Source organism: Caloenas nicobarica, chromosome 18 (assembly GCF_036013445.1).
Source record: "Caloenas nicobarica isolate bCalNic1 chromosome 18, bCalNic1.hap1, whole genome shotgun sequence".
Classification (NCBI taxonomy): domain Eukaryota; kingdom Metazoa; phylum Chordata; class Aves; order Columbiformes; family Columbidae; genus Caloenas; species Caloenas nicobarica.
The window spans coordinates 11,165,167-11,186,068 of record NC_088262.1 but is presented as its reverse complement, the minus strand read 5'-3'; the positions used below and the strand labels follow the sequence as shown (position 1 = coordinate 11,186,068).

At 46.6% G+C, this 20,902-nt stretch overlaps 1 protein-coding gene across 1 annotated transcript in view; it reads left to right on the top strand.

Annotated features, from left to right (window-relative positions):
• DNAH9 (dynein axonemal heavy chain 9) overlaps window positions 1–19,112 on the top strand; it is a 205,756-nt gene extending 186,644 nt beyond the window's left edge. Inside the window, exons 66-69 of the mRNA XM_065647527.1 lie at window positions 708–878; window positions 3,380–3,562; window positions 11,845–12,234; window positions 18,334–19,112. Coding sequence (XP_065503599.1) covers window positions 708–878; window positions 3,380–3,562; window positions 11,845–12,234; window positions 18,334–18,561 — 972 coding nt within the window. The 3' untranslated portion in view covers window positions 18,562–19,112. The remainder of the gene's footprint in view (window positions 1–707; window positions 879–3,379; window positions 3,563–11,844; window positions 12,235–18,333) is intronic.
• Window positions 19,113–20,902: the final 1,790 nt, after the last annotated feature.

Sequence of the window (20,902 nt, the reverse complement as noted above, 5' to 3'; positions counted from 1 at the left end):
TCTGTTTTAGGAGGCAATGAATAGGACTGCAGTGTTTCAACACACCTCCTGTTATTTCCCATTATCTTTTTTTCTGTAGATGTTTCAGCATTCCCTTGGATGAACCAAGTCTAATGGTAATGTGCTACTTCATCATGGGCTCATTCTGTTCAGGCATGAATAGAACAACTGTATCGGTTCTTGAGACTTGAGTGAGGGTTCCTAGAAAATTACATCCACATACTGTTTGCTGAAATCGCCCTTTCAATCTCCTTTTATCATCAGTTTTGATGAGAAATACTGAAGGGTCTTGTTGATCTACTTACTGATCTCATCTGTTCTTTGTACACAAATGCAGTTGCAGAGATAGGCACATTAGGCTGGTTTTATACATAAAACTTAACTACTGGAAGCTAAATTCCCACAAGAGATTTCAGGATATTATGCTGAAATGCACAGTGGATAATTGCTAGAGAAGGTCCAGGCCTAAGATATGCAGCCAAGGCAAACTTTGGCAATTACTGAGTTTTCATAGCAGGAGCAGAAGCAGTTCTGTAAACAATCATACATTCCTCTCTGCCATCAGTTCACTGGTGCTCCAGCCACACGCAGAGTTAGATCAGCCTGGGATTACTTAGTCAGATCGGTGATAATTCCAGCACTGCAAACTCTACAGGCACAGTGCCCTGGACTCTGTATCTAACCTGAACCTGAATTTCTCTGTACAGTACATAGATGATGCTCTGCCTCCAGAGTCTCCTTATCTGTATGGCCTCCATCCCAATGCTGAGATTGGCTTCCTCACCCAGACCTCCGAGAAGCTCTTCCGCACTGTGCTGGAAATGCAGCCCCGGGACACCAGCGTGGGTGAAGGAGGAGTGGGGACCAGGGACGAAACGGTGAGAGCAGTAGAGGAAGGAGCTGTTGAATTTTGATACCTGTCTCATTCATAAGTAGCCTTGTCTAGCTCAGATTTGCCTCACAACTGCTTATTATAATCTGTTCTGCCTTTACTGGATACAAATCGAGTGTCTAAAACCCCTAGCCTCATATTATGCAGAATATCACCATGGTGGGATGTCACTGGAGTATTGTCAGTGATAGAACAGTGGGTTTTAATTACCCCCTGAACTGCAGTGCTTTCATTATCACCCTATGAAGAGAGTGCAAATAAACCTTCTGTGGCCTCCACTGTCTTTGAGCCACCGGTCCCTGTGCCCCGTGCTGTGATGTACATACCAATGGGTCCCTGAGTGCACGGTCTGGCAGGTACAATGTTCCACCCAGAGCTCAGTCCACCTCTTGCCGCTGCCACCAGGTCCCACCCAGCTCCCAGGGGCCTTGTAACTCCTTATTTCCAGCTGAACTCCTTCACTGCGGCTACGTACCAGACTGATCTCAACCCTTCCTCTCGAAACTCACAGTTCATTAAAATCTGGCCTGAGCGTTCATAGCAGAATCTGAAACCAGCCAACACTTGCTCAGTTTTTTATTTCTGCAGTCTTAAGCTCCCAGCTCTGTGTTTCAGGTTTTGCAAATTAATGAATGCCTAATAGAAATGTTCTATGAAGTCCGTGGTTTCACACACGCTTCCTTTGGCTTGGTGTGGAGCTGGGGAACTTGCTGCCTTCTCCTAAGGGGCTCTTAGAAGCACTTGGTGCGTTCAGTTTTCAGTTCGTACTGGAATTTGAGATGTGGGTAACAATCCAGAGGTAGCAAAGCCCAAGGAGATGCTCACAGATAGGCAATGTGAGTACATCTTCTGCCCTCCCAGTCATTTTGCTATTGAAATACAATTAGACTCCTTGGCCAGAGAAGCAAAATGATCAGTGAGTGATCCAGCAGTGGTATCACAGGGCACGGCCACCCCGCAGCCTCCTGGTGACAGTCAGGAAAACTGTCAAAGCAGCACAGGAGTCTTCATGGCTTTCGTGATCTCTCTCAGAAGCAAAGCAGCCTGAAAAAAACCTGATTGTAACCCCATCACACTGCGCTGTGCCTGGGGGATGTTCCCACGGTGATTTTCTTCCGGAGGTGAACTCTCCCATTATCTGAGCTATAACTGGCACTGGCTGTATCCCTTTCACTTGGTCCTTGAATGAGAGTGAGTTAAGAGTTGTCTCTTAGCTCCTCTGTTTGAGGGTTTCCAGCACAGGGCGGTTTTAAGGAGCTTGCAGGGAGATGGTGAGTCTGTCGTTTTCCCGAGGCTGTGACAAGTCCAGTTACTCCCACAGGTTTCTGGGGCCACATTACAGAAAATGAGCTGTAGTTGTTGTGAAAAAATCAGAGCCAAAGAGATTTGCAGGGGAATTTCAAATTAGAGAATATTTCCATACTGGACCTGAGGTGCAACTGAAGAGTTTTTCCAGAGGAGCTTTAGCTTTAGCCATGTAGCTGATTGCAATAACGGCCGACACATCATCACCACTTGGTAGCGTCTGACGTGTGTGGAGGGTTTGGAAGAGCAGCAATGGGAGGAAATTGGAGTACAGAGTCCAAAACATGATTGTTGGTGGGCATGGCAATAAAATTACTCTGGGTCACCTCTGCCACTGGCTGGCAGCTGCCACTGGCACACGCACGCCAGGATTTGCACATCAGATCATAGAATTGTGACTGTGCATTCTGCGTTCCTGAAAAATCCCCAAGAAGCAGAAGGTTCCAGCACAGAAGTAAAGTGTTATATGAGAAACTTCTATACCAAGCTGCCTAACAGTCCACATAAACCTGAAAGATACAGCTGATCCCATGAAGATTAGAGGCTTCATGCCTTGTTGTCAACCAGGAAGGTTTTTATCAGATTGATTTATTTTTTAGACACTGGAAACATCCTGTTGCATTGGAGCTTTCCCTGTTTAGTATTTAGAGATATAAAGTTTCCAAATAAAGCTGTGATAGTGACCAGAAAATAATTTTGTTTCATTATGTTTTTCTTCCACAGCTCTGTTAGTTCAAAATGCCAAATTCAGCTTAAAATTAAGTTTTATACAATCACCTCTCTCTGTCAATATACCACAGAAAACCAGCTCATAAGCTCAGTTGTCCTGAAGCTCAGTTCAGTCTATAGCCCTGTCTGTTGTCTTGCATTGGATCTGACTGGAGAAGTAAAAATACAGGCTTGAGACTCAACAGGAAAGGAGACTGCTACATGTCATCATGACATTTTTAAACCATCATTTTGAAAGCTGCTCATTTGACATTAACTTTTGTAAACACTTGAATTTTAATAGGATGGGGCAAGCTCTTTGAGAGGCGCGATGCCCAGCGCAGCTGACACTGATTGTTCCAGAGACACTAACTGGCAGATGGAGTTTTCATGCCGCGTTCAGGCAGCCGTCAGCTGGGGAAGCTCTGCGGGTCAGTCACTGACATCCCTCTCTCTTTTCCCTTCGGCACACAGGTGAAAGCTCTTCTGGAAGAGATGTTAGAGAAACTGATGGATGAGTTTAACATCACAGAACTGATGGCAAAGGTGGAGGAGAGGACACCATACACTGTGGTTGCCTTCCAGGAATGTGAGCGCATGAACATCCTCACCAGTGAAATAAAGCGCTCTCTCAAGGAGCTGGACCTGGGGCTGAAGGTAGGAGCTCTGGGTGCTTGCGAGTGCATTGCCCTAAAAATCTTGATGAATGGAAAAGGTGCTCAGGGAATAAAAGGGGTCACAGTCTGTGTTCAGCACTGCTGGCTGCAAAACCAACTCGACTCCATGGGGAAGGGTTCACAGATGGATTTCAAATGGCACATTGTCCGCAGGCCATGAGCGCGGGCACTGGGAGAGGTTAAAGAGACACAAAGCGAAAACTGTTTTTGGGAACAGAGGTGTTTCTATCCACCTGATACCGTAGCACAGCAACAATAGGTCACTCAGAAGCTGAGAGGTGGCCTATTTAAAGGTAAGCCAAAAAAATCACATCTTTTCACAGAATGCCCGGTTACTGGGGGAAATTTGTAACAAAGCGTCATTAAAGGCAAAAGCTGAGCTGAAATCAAAGGAAGGGTTGGTCATGGGTAAGGACACAAAACGTCCAGAGCTGTATGAGAAAAGCCTAAAAATTCAAGAGTTTTGGAAGAGATACAACTCCCCTTGCTCGGTATGAGTCATTTGCTAATGGAAGAGGGCCAGGAGCGGACCTTCCCTATGGAGATACTGTCCATGATTGCTCCACCCACAGCTGCTTCTCCACCCTAGTAAGAAACTGGACTCTGCTCCAGGAAGGTGATGTGTGTGTCCCTCTGGGTGGTGGCTTTGACCATTGCTTGTGGAGAACAGTGAGGAGCTCTGGGGCTGGCAGGACACACCAGGTAGCACGCGAATTTCTGCGTTCAGCAGCAGGTGCTGGAGGGTTGTGCTTTGAGGCTGCATCTGCTGGTAGAGGAACTCATCTGCTGACTCCCCTCCCAGGCGGTTGGTGGGACAAAATATAAAAGGCTACTGACTGCCCCTTAGGGGATAAACCAGCAGAGATCAGACTGCACTGAGTGGGGACCTGCCTGCCCAGCCCTGGTGTCCTGTGGCAACACTTCCCCTTCACCTTGTCATCCCAAAATACGCTTCACCATAGCCAAGTGCTGTCCATCCCTTGGAAAGGCCTAAGCGAAGCAGGGGAACACTGCCTGGAGCCTGCAGCACAAAGCTGGTGGCTTCAGTGCTACCTTGATGCTTTCTCAGCATCATCGACGCAAAGTTGCTCACTGGATGATTTAGAATCACAGAATCATTTTTGTTGGAAGAGACCCTCAAGATCATCGAGTCCAACCATAACCTAACTCCAGCACTACCCCATGTCCCTGAGAACCTCATCTATACGTCTGTTCAACCCCTCCAGGGATGGTGACTCCACCACTGCCCTGGGCATCTCATTCCGATGTTTCACAACCCTTTCTGTGAATAAATGTTTCCTAATATCCAGTCTGAACCTTTCCTGGCACAACTTGAAGCCGTTTCCTCTTGTCCTATCACTTGTTACTCAGGAGGAGAGACCAGCACCCTCCATGCTACAACCTCCTTTCAGGTAGTTTTCATTTCATGGTGTGAGGCAGTAAGGAAGGACATCAGTCACTGGGCATTCCCTGTCCCATCATTTCCTGAATGACAAATTGTCATCCCATTTCGCCAAAACGCTCAGCTTGCAGAAATACTTCGCCTGGCATGAGAACCATCACGCTTGAAGGAACTGCAGCTACTTTGTGTGACCCCGTTAGCAGAAATGGCTGACAGGGGAGCCAGGAGGACCTGTCTGGAGACCGAATGACAATCCCGGCCTCTCCTGAGGGCAGCTTCAAAGAGAGATCTTCAAAGGACATATCTGAGCCTGCACGCAGCGGTGCTAGGGCTGGCTCTGGGGTTTTTGGCAGCTGCAGCCCCGCAGGGGCAGGACTAGGCTGCTCCTAAATCCCAACTGCTTCGTGCTGTGCGCCGGGTCCATGCTGGCTCAGACCGTTCTGCATTGAGCTCCCCGCGGATGCTTATTGTCTTGATTAAAGAGAAACACGTACCATATCCACTTCATGGTGGCCCAGTATGTACGATCAATTTTAAAACAGGCTGATATTTATGTAGTCAATTATTATAAATGGATTTCCTTTATCTTCTAGCAGAAGGTGGAATTGAAAATTCTGTTTCCCGAGACAGGTAAACAGAAGTGATTTAATGTTTCAGTCCTGGAGCACCAAACAAGATATAATTGTAACTGGGACAATATGTAGGAATTAGATTTAATGTGGAGAAGAATAAGCTATTTAATATTGGTAGGGGAATGAGTGGCTACATGGGCTTAAATAAACCCCAGACAAAATAAACGACCAAAATCAGGCAATAACAGAGGGTGCCAATTCCTCCCCAACACCCTGCCACAAATCATGGCAAAGCAGTGAGATGGTATGTGCAGAAAAGGCACCTCTGACAACCGCACAGGTTTGTCGCAACAGCACCGGCGCTGTTGAAGAGCAGATGAGCTGCAGTATCTGTTTGTATTAGCATTTCTTCATCTTGTATGTGCTGAGGAGATACGTTTGAAGGGTCTGACACCCCAGCAGTGGGCAATTCTGTTCCTGCAAGCAGAGGTTGTGTGCGGGTCCCTGCAGAGCTGGGTGAGATGTTGTTCACGACCCATGTCACTGCTCAGCATCCCCCACGGGCCCTCCCCGTGCCTTGGGGACCACAGAAGGGCCGGGGGATGCTTGGCCCTGCTGTTGGCTCTTTTTGTCGTCAGTGCTGCTGTCCTGATATGACAGCTGGGTCTCGCACTCAGTTTGGGAGAGAAACCATTCTTTAATTGTTCCTCCTGAGAGCAGCTCCTAGGAAAGCTGTTAATGCGCGTTAATCTCTGGGCTTGGGGATCTTTACTGACAGCGCTCAGAGGAGGAGAGTTTATATAACAGAAACCACAGATCTCAGTAGAGAATAACTAAAACACAGAGGAAGCAAGTCTTATTGTTTTTAACTGACTATCTGCTAAAAGAAGGCGATTTGGAAATGTCATGCCTAATTTGAATTTTTGAATAATTCATTGTGTCTGTGTAGTGGAAAGTGATTGTTTGGTCCAAAAATAGGAGACATCCCATTAAGAGGAAGAGAAATTGCAATAGACTGGTAGCCATCAAAAATAACTGGCATATTGCATTTCAAAGCCCTTTGTTCTGGATGACTTTGGTGAGACCAGAGGCTGGGCTCAAACACTTGCATGTTAATGTTGTACCCTGCGTAATTTTTCCGAGCAGATTTTCTATTTTGCAACTTCAGTGAAGGGTAAGACTCTAAAACGAGGATAATAAATATTATAAAAGAATAAAGTAAGACCAAATTTTGTAAGGCTATCTGGGTATTTCACTGTATCAAGTGAAAATAACCTTAACTGAGAAAACAATTTGTGACAATAGTCTGCTCATCTCGAGGGAATGTCTGCAGGCTGATTAGGGTTTCCTTCAAGGGTGTCTTTAATGAAAATTTCTCCCAGCATTTTGGAAAAAAAAGAAAAAAGAAAAAAAGTAACTTGAATCATTCTGGATGTACTTTACTATGCAGCATCTCAAATGCATAGTTATGCATAATTGTGTTTGGACAACTACATGAGATAGCTGTTATAGATGCTGTGAACCCTCACAGGAGATTCCAACACGTATGCTTGAGTGTGTGGGCTTTAAAAATTGCTTTTCTTAAGCCTTCCTGAGATTTACATTTGCTAATTCATTTGTTTCCTGAAAATAAAACTAGACAGGATATATGATCGTGAGAGTTATGTCTTTAAATCAATTTGACTGCTTGCACACGTCTTGTAATATTTTCATTTGCTTTAAACCCTTTCCCAGTGTGCAAACCCCTTCAGAGTGTTGCCGTTAGAAGGCCCTGTGGTTCTCAGCATCCTGCTGTGGCCAGTGCAGGACTTGGCCCCTTGGAGGTTTGTTTTCCATGCACGGTCACACCAGCGCTCCAGCCAGAGCCCAGCCCGGTGAACAGGTCCTCCTGGGATGGCAGATGATGACCCGTGTGATATGAATGAAGAAGGAACCTCAAAGCTACTTCAGAGTTCATGTGCCAGTAGAAGTTATTCAATAGAAAGCTGTGGCAACTGCCCCCGATGAGGTCAAGTCATTCTGGCAGCCTTGGGAAGTTCATAGAACCTCTGATGAGACAAGGACATGGTTTTCTGTTGTGTGAGCTTTAAATGTGGGTCAGTAAATTGTCTTAAAGTGTGTTATAGATAAAGTGAAACGGCCTAAGAAGAAACGCGTGGGGCATGCACTGCCTTTTATTTCTTTGTCATTTCATGGCAAATACCAAAATGAGAAATCTTTAATTTGTGATGGACTCTTGTGTTTGGAATTACCCAGGACTTTAAAGACCTTTTACCAGGTAACCCATCATTTTGGGATTCCCTACAGATATAAAATCATTGAATACAAATAATAAAGTTATTTACTGGCAGACACTTACCTGGTCACTGCTCACATGTAATGACAGAAGGTGACGTGTATTTTGAAAGGTGGTTACAGATGTTCCTTGTGTTTTAGGACTAATTTCAAATAGTCCTGCTTCCACCTTTTCATTTAACACTGTTTCTTGCTTTTAACTTCCAGACCGTTTAAACAAAAAACACCTTAAAACCTTTGTACACATGATTTTCTCTGTCCACCAGAAATCTGTTCTCAATGGGGAAACCCAGCAGGTTCAGATACTTGCTGCCTTTGAAAGTTTACTACTTTTAACAAGTCATCTTTGGAGCAGAGGTTTAATAACGCCTTGTACCCATCCATCCTGTTGAGAGATGACTATTTCCCAGGGAGGGGATTTCTGTGTGGGAAACCGCTGATCTCTGGGGAGCAACTCTGAGCGGTGATCCCAGGGCTGCGGCGGCTTCCAGCCCTGGGGACGGTACCAAAGTGCTCTCAGCTCTGGTTTGAACCGATGGGTGCTGTGGAGACACATGTACTGCCCTTGCTTATTGCCAGACAAAATTAATATTATTGTGGATGTTTAGAAAATTTCACGGAAAAGAAAAAAAAAAAAAAGTGTTGTTAAAAACCCAGATGTGCTAGAATGGCCATTTCCAATGCCTGAATTCAGCTGACACCCTTCCCTCCTTTGATAAGACATGGTGTAGGGGGTGGATGTGCATTCCAGCCCTTCGTTTGAGCTGGCATCCTGCTGTAGCGTTGGCAGCAGCGTGGTCAGCTCAGAGGATCCCTGCTCCGATGACAAGTTGTCTTCCAAGCTCGGGAGTCTCTGGTCTCTTTGCAGTACTTCCTTGGAGAAAATGCTTGCTAACCCAAGAGCGCCAAATACTCGTTTGCCGTAAGTCTTGGTCACTCAGCCCGCTGCCGTTTGTTAGTGCCAGATGCAGCACGGGCCACCAACAAGGACACTGGTTGCTGCGGTCCCATGGTCTGGCTGGGTATCCAGCTCTGATCTGTCCTCCTGTAGCCTGTCGGTGTCATCTGCAGATCAGAGCTCTCCGAGGCACGGTCAGCGTAGGAATGAACTGCAAAGCTTTTTAACTGCTGAACTCTGACAAGCATTGCTAAACATGTGTTGGAGTTGCTTTAAGCAGATTTCAACTTTTGCTAAAGCTTCATAGATTTTTGTGGCCCCAGTAAAGGGCACCTCTGCTGACCATATGGCTGGAGGCACTGAAGTCCTGTGAAAGAACAGTTGGGATTTTTTAATGTGAACAGACTGACCCAATTCCCTCGCCCTCATTCTCAGCAACAGCTCCACTGATTTCAGTTAATCTTTCCAGAAACACTCAGCCTGAGGCAAAGAGAGATTCTAAGTCAGATGAATTTCGGCAATATGATAAGGGGACAAATATAAGTATTTATAATGGAAACCTGTGATCAATATTAACTATAAGCCTCCAAAATACTATGGTGTGTTGTACCCCTCTAGCTCAGCACAACGCATGCAAAGATTTAAATTGTGAAGGGCATTATGTACCTGTAGAAGCTGAGCCTGATTTGCAAGTTTTTGTCTTTGAAGACTGTTTGGCTTGAGTGTTGAAGAATCACAGATGAGCTGTTATGGAGATCGTCCAGCCCAGCCCCTGCTCAGAGCAGTGCCAGGTAGAGCAGGTTGCCCAGGAACACATGCTGCTGGGTTTGGGAAATTTCCAAGGATGGAGACTCCACAGCCTCTCTGGGTGACCTGTTCCCCCGTTCAGCCATCCTCACAGGAAAAAAGTTTGTACTTGTGTGTCAAAGGAATGTCCTGTGGTTTAAGTTGTTCCCATTGCCTCTTGTCCTGTCACCGGACACCACTGAAAAGAGTCTGGCTCCATGTTCTTTACTTGCTACCATCAGATGTTTACAGGTATCAAAAATATCCTCCTGAGCCATCTTTTCTTGAGGCTGAACAACCCCAGCATAGGACCCAGCATGCCGGCTGTGGCCTCACCGGTGCTGGGCACTCGCTGCCGTTAAGCTGCTGGCAATGCTGCTCCTAGTGCAGCCCGGGTGGCCTTGCTGCAGGGACACGTTGCTGACGCATGGTCAGCTGCTCTCCACCAGGACTCCCAGGGCCTTTCCTGCAACCGCTCTCCAGGATGTTGGTCCCCAGTATGTACTGCTGCATGCGGTTATTCCTCTTCAGGGGCAAGAACTGGCATTTCCCTCTGTTGAACTTCATGAGGTTCTTCTCAGCTCAATTGTCCAGCCTGTTCAGATCCCTCTGAACAGCAGCACCCCCGTCTTTGGGTATCATGGGTGGCCCTGTGGAAGAATGCAAGGGGATAGTAGTCAGCAGTCTTTCGATGGTGTCCTGGATCCAAACTTCCATGCAGTAAATGTCCCCAGACAGCAAGACAGGTTGGCAGATGGGGGTCTCTGTCCTCTGCAGAAGGGAGTCACCTGCTACTGTCACTCACTGATCCCTCCTGTGCTGCTGCGTGGCTCCATCAGCATGGATGATTTGATGGACAGAGTTCCCAACCCCTCGTCTCTTACCTGGGCATTGAACCTCTTCTGTAGCTGCAGATCTACAGGAGAAACAGAAGCCTTGCTCCTGCTGCTGGGAGCCACAAGCTTCCAGCTTTTGCCGTCATGGGAGTCTGCCTTTCCCAAGCAGATAGGCACAGACTCTGCCTGCCTTGAGGCTCCTCTTCTATCTGCAGGGTCTCAGAGAAGTTCCATTTGGTCTCTTTCTCATCATCTCTGATGCTAAACAGTTTGCTGGCCTCCTCCTGCAGAACCTTTACTTGGTGGCACAGATCCTCCTGCAGTTGAGACCGCCTCCCAGCCCCAGGCGCAGTGAAAGGCTCCAGATGCTGCCTGGACTCCCCGACATGATGAGCTGCAGCCTCTGTCAGGAGCTTGGGCTGAGCTGAGGCCTCTGCTGGGCCAGGGACACTTGCTGTAGATGGTGCTGGAGATGATGCCCCATGACATGTCACCATCATTGCTGAGCAAGTGCCCGCTGCCCCGGGCAGGGTTTGTGAGCCCTGTCTGTGTGCCCCTCTGTGCAACCTGCTGCACAAACTTCTGCATCTTTTAACAGCTTCTCTTAGGTGTCCTTTCAGCATTAATGCCATCCAGGCATCTCTTGCTTAGATTCAATGTAATTTCAGCTTCATACAGCAGGAATTTTCTTAATTTTAGACTAGCAGGCACTGGGGACCCTCTGCAGAGTACCAGCAGTTGAAGAGGGATGCCGTAATTGCTGTGCAGAGACTCTTTTTGGCCATGCAGTGATGTCCCAGCTCTTCTCCTGCCTTGGAGAAACTGATACAGGTTTCTAAATGCTTTAAAAATAATTAATTGCTGGATAAAGGAAGAGCCAAACCTCTCTCTATATCTCACTTGGCTGAATCATATCTTAATTTGTTGTGTGTTTTCCTGCTGTGAAAGAAACTGTGATTACATTTGCAGGCATGTGAAGTCAAAAAGAAAATCTTGCGCCGCAAAATAATAACGGAGGAGGGGAGTGAGGGGAAGTGGAGGAGGGGGACAGGACTTGACACAGCAAATGTTTGGACAGTTTGGGAGTAAATCATCAGAGACTCCAGTATCCTGCCCTGGCAATGTGAGAACAGTTTTTCACCTCTGAAAATCTGCCCTATAAAGATCTTCAGTCAATGAGAGAAAACAGAAAAAGTCCTGGGACAACTGAGGGACACCCATGCTCGCTGTCACTCTGTTACAGAACTTTTCCTCCAAGCAGTGTTTTTACAGTAGGGAAGATGAGAATGCAGGAATATGTAATATAAGGTGTTTCTGAAAGCCAAAACTCCTGAAGAACTTCACAGTATGTGAACACTAGTGACCGTGTAGGGTGTCATGCTCTTCCACACTTCCTAGCTCAGCTTCTGCTTTCAAGCAGGCTTTGTTCAGGTTAAACAATTATCAGTGCTAATTGTATCCTTTCTCACTCAGGGTGAACTGACCATGACAAGTGACATGGAGAACCTGCAGAATGCCCTTTTCTTGGACACGGTGCCCGAGTCCTGGATCAAGAGGGCTTACCCTTCCACAGCCAGCCTGGGCACGTGGTTTGCTGACCTCCTCACTCGCATCAAGGAGCTGGAGGCCTGGACAGGAGACTTTTCCTTACCCTCCACTGTGTGGCTTGCTGGGTTCTTCAATCCCCAGTCTTTCCTGACAGCCATCATGCAGTCTGCAGCCCGAAAGAATGAATGGCCTTTGGACAAGATGACCTTGCAGTGTGACGTGACAAGAAAAACCAGAGAAGATTTTGCCAGTCCTCCTCGGGAAGGGGCGTATGTCCACGGTTTGTTCATGGAGGGCGCGCGCTGGGATGCACAGGTGAGCTCACCAAGGCTCTTCTGTTGAGAGGGAATATTATATATTACATATATATATATTATTATGTTATACCCTTATTGCTTGTTACTGTACTCCGGGGAACTTCTCAGCCCAGCCAGGTGCTCATCTAAAATAGTAATTTGAGCTGCCTCTTCAGGAATGGTAAAGATGTGAAAGATAAGCCTCGCCTCTGCAGCCTGGAGTGGGTACCCAAGCTGGTCAGGTGAATCCCACCTTGGAGCTGTCTGTTCCACAGCTCTGAAGGGAGTTCAGGGCAGCCAACTTGGACAGATACATCTAGTTTTTACAACATGAATCTCAACTGCAGTGTACGTTGACTAAACTGTGGTCAGTACTCATGGTTTTACTACAGGCAGAAAACCTGCTACTACGGGCAGCCCCTCGCAGGGCTGTATTGTCCCTGCACCTTTGTGTGGTTGTGAATTCAGTGTTATCTCCAAAAGTGACGTGGCAGACTTGTGCACTTGTGCAGTGTCACGACTCTGTTGCCTGTTTAGCAGCAGTGCAGAGAAAGGGAAGGACTCTGATTTTGTAGAATCACAGGATCATTTTGGTTGGAAGAGACCCTTAAGATCATTGATTCCAACTATAACCTAAATCTGGCACTACCTCACGTCCCTGAGAACCTCATCTATATGTCCGTTCAACCCCTCCAGGGATGGTGACTCCACCACTGCCCTGGGCAGCCTGTTCCAATGCTTCACAACCCTTTCCGTGAATAAATGTTTCCTAATATCCAATCTGAGCCTTCCCTGGCACAACTTGAGCCTGTTTCCTCTTGTCCTACATCGTCGTGTCCCCAGAGATGAATGGGTGGGATGTATCAAGTCCAGATCACTGTCTTTCCACCATCAGGTGCTGCAGAATGTCATCTGCATAAATAGGGTCTGTGAGAAAAATTAATCACATCCTTTAGCCACCCCCTTAGGGTGCCAAGTAAATCTTTCATGAAGGTCTAACCTGTATGGTCAATGGAGGCTCAGGGTGCGGACTCAGCATGGGAGGGAGATGGGCTGATCCTGGACAAACAGAACAGTGTCGGTGGCTCTTTCTCTTCCCATCTGGATGTGGCCCAGTGCCTTTCAGTTCCAGCACAGCCAGTCTCAGGGCAGGCAAGGTAAGAACCGTACCCACCGACAGGGCAGCCGAAGAGCCGCTGTCAGCGCTCCTCTCGCAGCGCACCGCTCAGAGCAGCGTCCCGGAGGAGCCCGACTGTCCCTGTCCTTCCTTCTGACAGTTGTCAGCTGTCAGGAGTGCGGTCTGCGGAGCCAGAGCCATTAGGCTGACAAATCCCCACGGGGCTTGGGCCTCCAGTTTGCCTGGCCCGTGGCACCACAACTCCCAATTTGTGCTGCGTGTGAGGATTCAATGACAGCGATTCCTGCGGCTCGTACTCTATGCAGCCAGTGCGATGCTCCTGCTGCCAGTAACCTGCGAGAGAGGGAAGGCTGATCGAAGTGGGTCACCCAGAACTTATCTGTGTCATGTTTACCCTCTCTCAAGAAGAGGCTTTTATTTCTGAGGCAGCTCTTTGGGGATCTTAACCTTGATGATCCTCCTTTATCCGTTGCGGGGCTTGGTGGTAGGATGCTGAGGAGAGAGACCATGTCTGTTATACACCGTATCCCAGCCAGATCTAATATTCTTCACTTATTTTTCAGCTCCTTTTCTGCAATAGCATTCCACAAAAGATAGGAAATTAGGCAAAGCTTCGATCTCACTGACTGATGGCAGCCAGTGCCTTTTATCACAAATCCTTGAGAAGGTCAAAGCTCCAGGCCATCTTCTCATTGGAAATGGCTTGACATGTGCGTTGGATCTGGAAAGCCACGGGCAGTCAGGAACATCAGCAAAGACTCTGTCAGAAGGTTTCAGTGAAGATCTCATGTGGGTATAAGGTCAGATCTCCTGCCTCCACGGGTTTGTCTCCGCCAACAGCAGTCAGAGTAGCAGAACCGATGCCAGCTCAGCCCATTTCCTAAGACTTGGTCCTACAGTTCCCTGCCTGTTCCCTTGTTGAAGCCTTTGGTGTGGCTGCTGTACAAAAGCCCTTGCAGCTCTTGGGGACCACAGCCCCTTACTGCAGGGAACACTACATTTCAGTTACCCTCAAAACCTGACATTTTAAGCTGAAACGAATCAGCTGGACACAACAGTACAGAGAAAGTTTAAAAAAATCCCTGGTCTTGAATGCAGAGTACTCCATTAAAAAACAATTCCAGTGACGGCTGTTATGTTTTCCTTTACCATCATTGCCACCATTACTAGAAAATACAACATCCTGGTCAAAATGGCTGAGTTCTGCCCAGGTTTCACCCGTGCCCAAGTGGTAGTGGAAGTGATGAGTGAGAATTTTTGATGGTGCAAAGCCAGAAATCTTTTTGGAAACTCGTGGCTTATCCCCTCTGCATCCCTCCGATAACTTGTGCAGGTGATTGCATTCAGCAATGAAGTTTGTCTTCAGAGACCATCCAGACTTTAGTAAATGTGTTTTTCTGGTTACATTTTCCTTGTGATTGAAAGATACTGAGCAATTACTTTTACAGAACCATTCATAATCTCTGGGTATCCTGCTTCAATTTATTTCAGAAAGGAAAAGAATATTTTCATATGTTGCTGCTCACACTGAAATATCATTTCCACCTAGTGGAACTTTTCATTTTACCTGTAATGCAGTGAGCAGCAGCTATATTAATGGATGCAGGATTTTTAAAACAGGTGCACAGTTCTTTTGGGTTGTATACTCCTTCCAAATTAATCCTCTGATAACAATAGCAGTTTATGTTTATAAGAACTCCTCTGGGGAACACCTCCACTTTTAAAAGAATATTTCACATTTAGATTGTGCCTCCAAAAATGGAAAATTCCCTCTATGTTCTGCTATTCACATTTTTCTATTTATTTAAACATTTATGTTTGCCCTTGGGTTTCTTATATTTATAAAACATTTATTACAAAACAGCAGGCAGCTATTAGATGAAATGAAACCAAACGGATTCTTTTGGGCCCAAATGATGTGTAGCACTGTAGCACTGTAGCTGTAGCACTGTTGAAGTCAGTAGCACTCAGTGGGAGATAGTTTGGTGACACTATGGGACATTTTCTCTCAAGCCACAGGAGATGGCCGGCTGATTCCTGGCTCTCTTGCTCCCAGCAATGGAGAATTTGAGGCCAAGTGTGTGACCTGCTCCTCACCACGGGTACTGGAGCGTGACAGGCCGTGGGCAGAGGTGGGTTTGACACCACATGTGCCACCGAAGCTTTGCCAGGTGTGGACAGCACGGCACTGTGTCCTTGGATGAGATGCACCGTCCGTGCATAGTGTATTGTGCCTCCTTCAAGCCACACCAGCTGTGGTCTCTGTGTACTTTTTAGAGCTAGTCCTATGTAAAGCACCGGTCTCAAACCAGTAGAGAGGCTTAGAAGGGCAGATCGGTGTGGTGAGCAACGGTAACTTTTATTTGACAGTTCAAGTGGCTCGAGATCTTTGGGAACAGTTCCACGCCACTCATTTTTAGCCGAGATGCTCCCAGCAGTGGATGCAGATGAAAACAGCATCAGTTTGCAACGCAGACCTGGCACAGCCCAGTTCTGCTGGTCCAGTCCTAAATATCACAGCTTGCCACCTTCTTCTGCAGAAGCACCAGGTACATCAAATCCCATGGAAACTTCTCCCAGAGGGGGGATCTGGGACATCAGATGAAGCCTTTTCCTGCAGATGTCAGCTGTCAGTAACACCCGTGTATTTGGGAGCTACGAGGGCGAGAGTAGGATGTGGCTCAAGCTGAGGTCTCCAGTGGTAAAGTTACAATGCAGCCATGAAGGGGAGACTTGTAAATTGTGCTGTGAACAGACAGTCTCTTATTTATGGCTGTTTTCAAAAATTAACAACTTAGAAAACCCTTTTCCGTCTGTATGTCAACTCTTAAGCTACTCAGTGATAAAAATTCCTCTCTCATTTGGCTTCACTGGACAGCACATCATTAGGTCTTCTTCACTGTGTGCTCCTTGGACAGCTCTTCTTCTCATTCCCCACGTCCAGTTGAAGCCACTAACTCCAGCGATCTCTGGACAACCTTGGAGCGATGTTACCTGCTGGTCAGATCCTCAGCCCCCCTTCCCTGCAAATAGAGGCAACTCTACCTGAAAGACAGCCCAGCCTTGCTGTGGAACAGGCTGCCCAGGGCAGTGCTGGAGTCACCATCCCTGGAGGGGCTGAACAGACATAGAGATGAGTTTTTTAGGGACATGGGTTAGTGCCAGAGTTAGGTTATGGTTGGACTTGATCTTAAGGGTCTCTTCCAACCAAAACGATTCTGTGATTCTATGCTGAAGGTCTCTAAGCCAACTGACCCCAAATTAGCTGTGGTGCAGGGGCGCCTGTGCTGGTAACACCCCAAAAAGCAGCTGAATGGGGGATATTTCCTGACCATGTATCTGTTTGGGCCCGTCTGTGAGCATCCCTGGCTTGTGACAACTGCTTTGTGTCTCTGGACCTGTCAATATGTGGCAGCATAATATGTTCACTCTTCAAATTGTTTGTTGAGAAGCCAGGACAAGCAGAAGTGAAGAATTCTTTAGGATCAGAGGCCTGGGCTCTCTGAGTGCAGAACAGTGGCTTTTTACCAGGTGTGCTGTGCCAGTAGTCAGGGAAAATTGCTTTTGGAGTAGAATTAATTTCTGATGATGAGAGCCATAAAAAATGCAAATGCAAATCAGCCCAGACATAACAAAATTATGTATTCCATAGAGATGCCTCAGGAATATTTCAGCTCTTGTTAACCCAGAAATAGGTAGAATATATCTTGGAAATTTGATTTGAAAAATTGTCAGCAGGAAAAAAAAAAAAAAAAAGGAGAGTTCTGATCAAAATCCAGCGTCAGAAATGGAAGATATGGATTTTTGAAAGTGCATAATAATGTTTGATAAATAGCTTCCTTGCAAGGTATTATAAGAATTATTTAATGTTTGTTCAGCACGTTGGAAATATAAAATCCTACATCAGAGTTGGATTTATCATAGCTCAGTGTAACAGATGGCATTAGTACATTAGTACATCAAACTGAGATGTGTTGCGAGAGAGATTATTTTTCTTCACTCATTTGCAGAGCTAAATAGACTGCTCGAGAGGTTGAATCTCATCCCACAACTCTGGTCTAAAAGCATTTGAAATAATAATAATATGTGAAGCTAAGCTGCAGTGAAGGGCAGTTTCTTTAACACTGAGAAGTTTTATTTCCGTTTCTACATTTGTTTTAACTTGGTCTCTCTAACCACCATTAAGTGATTTTGCAGGCTTTCCTGGAAATGGATTGGTGTGGGGGGCATTTTATTGTCAGAAAGAGAAACAGAAGTTTACAGAGAGACCCAAGTTAGAGAAACAAGCCGTTCATTTCATGCCCTGTTAGCGTAACTGTCCTTCTCCTGAGTCAGGCAGCTTGCTGACAATTGCTTTGGAGCGGATAGTATGGACGTGTTATTAAATTACAATATTGCCTCAGAAACAATCTTCTGGAATCCCCCTTGCTGGTGTGGAAAAGGCCTGCGGTGCCTTTTGGGGCCACACGAAACACTGTGTGCGTTCATTACCCAGACAGATGGATCCCAGGTCACGTTGAAGTTCTGGTGGCATGGTGGGACGCTGACTTGGTGCCTTTTTATGCTTTTCTCAAGTGAGCATCCAGAGCCCTGCTCGGGTGTCCACAACTGGTCCCAGCACAAGCAACGCTTCCCATGAGCTAGTTCTGCTCTGGCAAAACCTTGAGTACGAGCTCCACGAGGATGATGTGGCTGGACATAGCCAGGAACGTTGTTCTCCTGTAATGTCCTGCTCAGGTGTGTGTGGGTTTGAGCATCTGATGAGAGCAGGAATCTGTACCCTCGGGATAAGCTACACTTGGTGTTTGATGCAGACCCTCCTTACCTCAAAAAGACTCATCCGCCCTGTCGATCTCAGGAAAGATGTTTGCACCTCTCCAAAAAGATCAGCTTGTGCAAACATTACAGAGGGTCATGCATCCTGGGGTACAGCTGATGGGTAGCGTGGAAATCTAAGATTTTGTCTTCTTTCCTTTGTAGGCCGGGATAATCGCAGAGGCAAGGCTCAAGGAGCTAACCCCAGCGATGCCTGTTATTTTCATCAAAGCCATTCCTGCTGACAAACAAGATATCTGCAGGATGTACCGGTGTCCTGTGTACAAAACATGCCACAGAGGGCCAACGTATGTGTGGACTTTTAACCTGAAAACTAGAGAAAATCCTTCCAAGTGGGTGCTCGCTGGTGTGGCATTGCTGCTCCAGACCTAGGCTCACCAGCAGAGCACCTCGTTTACAAGCCGCTAACGATGTCTTTCTCAGACAATTTAAAAAAATAATATCCTGTGATTGAACCCAAGATCCATCTCTCTGACTGCTGGGCACGCAGCCTAAATATGGCCTGCAAGGAGGTGACAGAGGCGCAGAGGGACGCACGAACCAGGTTCTTGGCTGCTGTAAATCAATGTCCTGTAATTCCTGTTGTGCTGCACTGGAGCCCTGGAAAATCTGGGGAAAATCCCACCGCCAGGTCTTCCTCACCCAGAGAGTGCTAAGCTCAAATCTGAATTTAAGGTTTATTTCTCTTTTGTGATCCAAAGTAGTTTTAAAGTCAGTGGCCTTCTCCAAAATCCTTAGATAGTCCGGTGACCTGTGAGATTCTTCAGACCTTATTCTTTTCTATATGTGTTTATTTGTCATAAGTGTAATGCAAGATCATCAGATGTTGTGGAGATAAACTTTTTCTTGCTAACATTCCTGTAAATTCTAGAAATATTGAAAATAGCACTAATATCCAATGTGCTTAATGTAATCAACAGAAAAATACAGCATAGGGATTATTTAAGAAGACTATTTCATAGTGATAGAAATTTACTAATAAAAATCATTATTCCTGCACTAGTCTCTAAAGATTACCTGGAGGTCTGTATTACCCGCTCACTCCCTGTATGGAGAGGGGATGCAGGGTCAGGGAGTCAAACGCACCTGTTCAGGTAGTTCTGTTTATAATTAGCAATGGAGTGGGTGAGAAATAATGTGTTTCTAGAGCAGAAAGGACAGAGAGACGAGACTGAGGTGTGCATCTGGGGTGCAAAGATGCTGAGGGGTCTGGAGCATCTTTCTTGTGAGGAAAGGCTGAGAGAGCTGGGGCTGTTGAGCTGGAGCAGAGAAGCTGAGAGGGATCTGATCAATGTGATCAATATCTCAGGGTGGGTGTCAGAGGATGGACCAGGCTCTGTTCAGTGGTGCCCAACGCCAGGGTGAGGGGCAACGGGCACAGACTGAAACACAGGAGGGTCCATGTGAACATGAGGAGAAACAGACTATTTGTTCCTCAGCCAGAGCATCTTAAAGAGGTGGGTATGTGTGAAATCTCCTAACAAACAGAAAGCCAAACCCCAGGAAACAACAGACCTGATGTCCCCCTCCGGCCTCGGCTCTGCTCCGTGCGTGTTGCAGCCCCTGGAAGCGTGGCTGTGTGTCATGGTCCTGCTGCGCCCCCAGTCACTCCCAGCAGGCAACACAGTCACTCCTTTTCCATCCTTATGTGCCTTATACCAGCACCCTTCCCTGGGCTGCTGGGAAGTGCTCCTGTGCGCAGCTCTGCACAGCCCTGTGTGCCGTTCACTTATGGCTTCGCCTCTTAAACTGTTTTCATCTCAGCCCACAAGTTTTTGCTCTTTTACCCTTCTGACTCTCCCCTGGGCAGGTGGATGTGTGGTGCTTGGCTGCCTCCCGGGGTTAAACAACAGCAGCGTTTCTATGGGAAGTGTTTGGTTTCTCAGAGCCTCATGTCAAACCGAGCAGCTTTATGGGTGGCCTCAGCACACACCGGTGGGGACATGGTCAATTCTCTGCCAGTACAGTGTATCAGCTTTCCACAGCATATTGACCTTCTACCCAGAGTAACATAGGAGGATAAAGCCCTCAGGCTTTGCAGGAGATCCTAAGTAGCTCTCTTAGTCTGAGCAACGTAGCAGCTGTTTCCTGCAGGAATGAGGAGATGCAAAATCTGTGTCTTTGCATTCTTGGAGAACTATGACCTTCTGGACAAAGGTAAGGTGGGAAACCTTTCTGGTAAGAACTTTGTTTAATTGCCAAGCAGTGTCTCCAAGGCAGAGCCTCAAAAATTAATGATGAGGCTAGTTATGGCTTAGCAAAAGACATCTGCAAATATCTAATTCAAGGGAGAGACCTGTCTTGAGCTTCCTATTTTAAAATGCTTCTCAACCCATAAATGAGGTGACAGATTCTGTAGACTACCTCACATAATGAGGATCTGGCTAAGAAGAGGTCTGTTAGCTAGGGAAAGTGATGCTATTAAATTAAATCCCTCCCAATTTAAATTAAAACCTGACAATTAAATATGTGGTGTAAACCGGTCACTTTCCACAGCTTTGCAAACCTGAGCGCATTAAATTCTCCATGTGTTTTATCATGCAGGAGGTTTAGTTGCATAAGCAGAGCACTGCTTAATAAAATACATAAAAGCAGGACCAGAATGCACAGTGAGTGCATCGTGCTCCAGATAACATTGCTGGATTAGTCCTTCATTGGTATTTCTTCAATGCTTCTTTTACCACAAGCTTCTCAGTGCTCTGTAAATGGGATT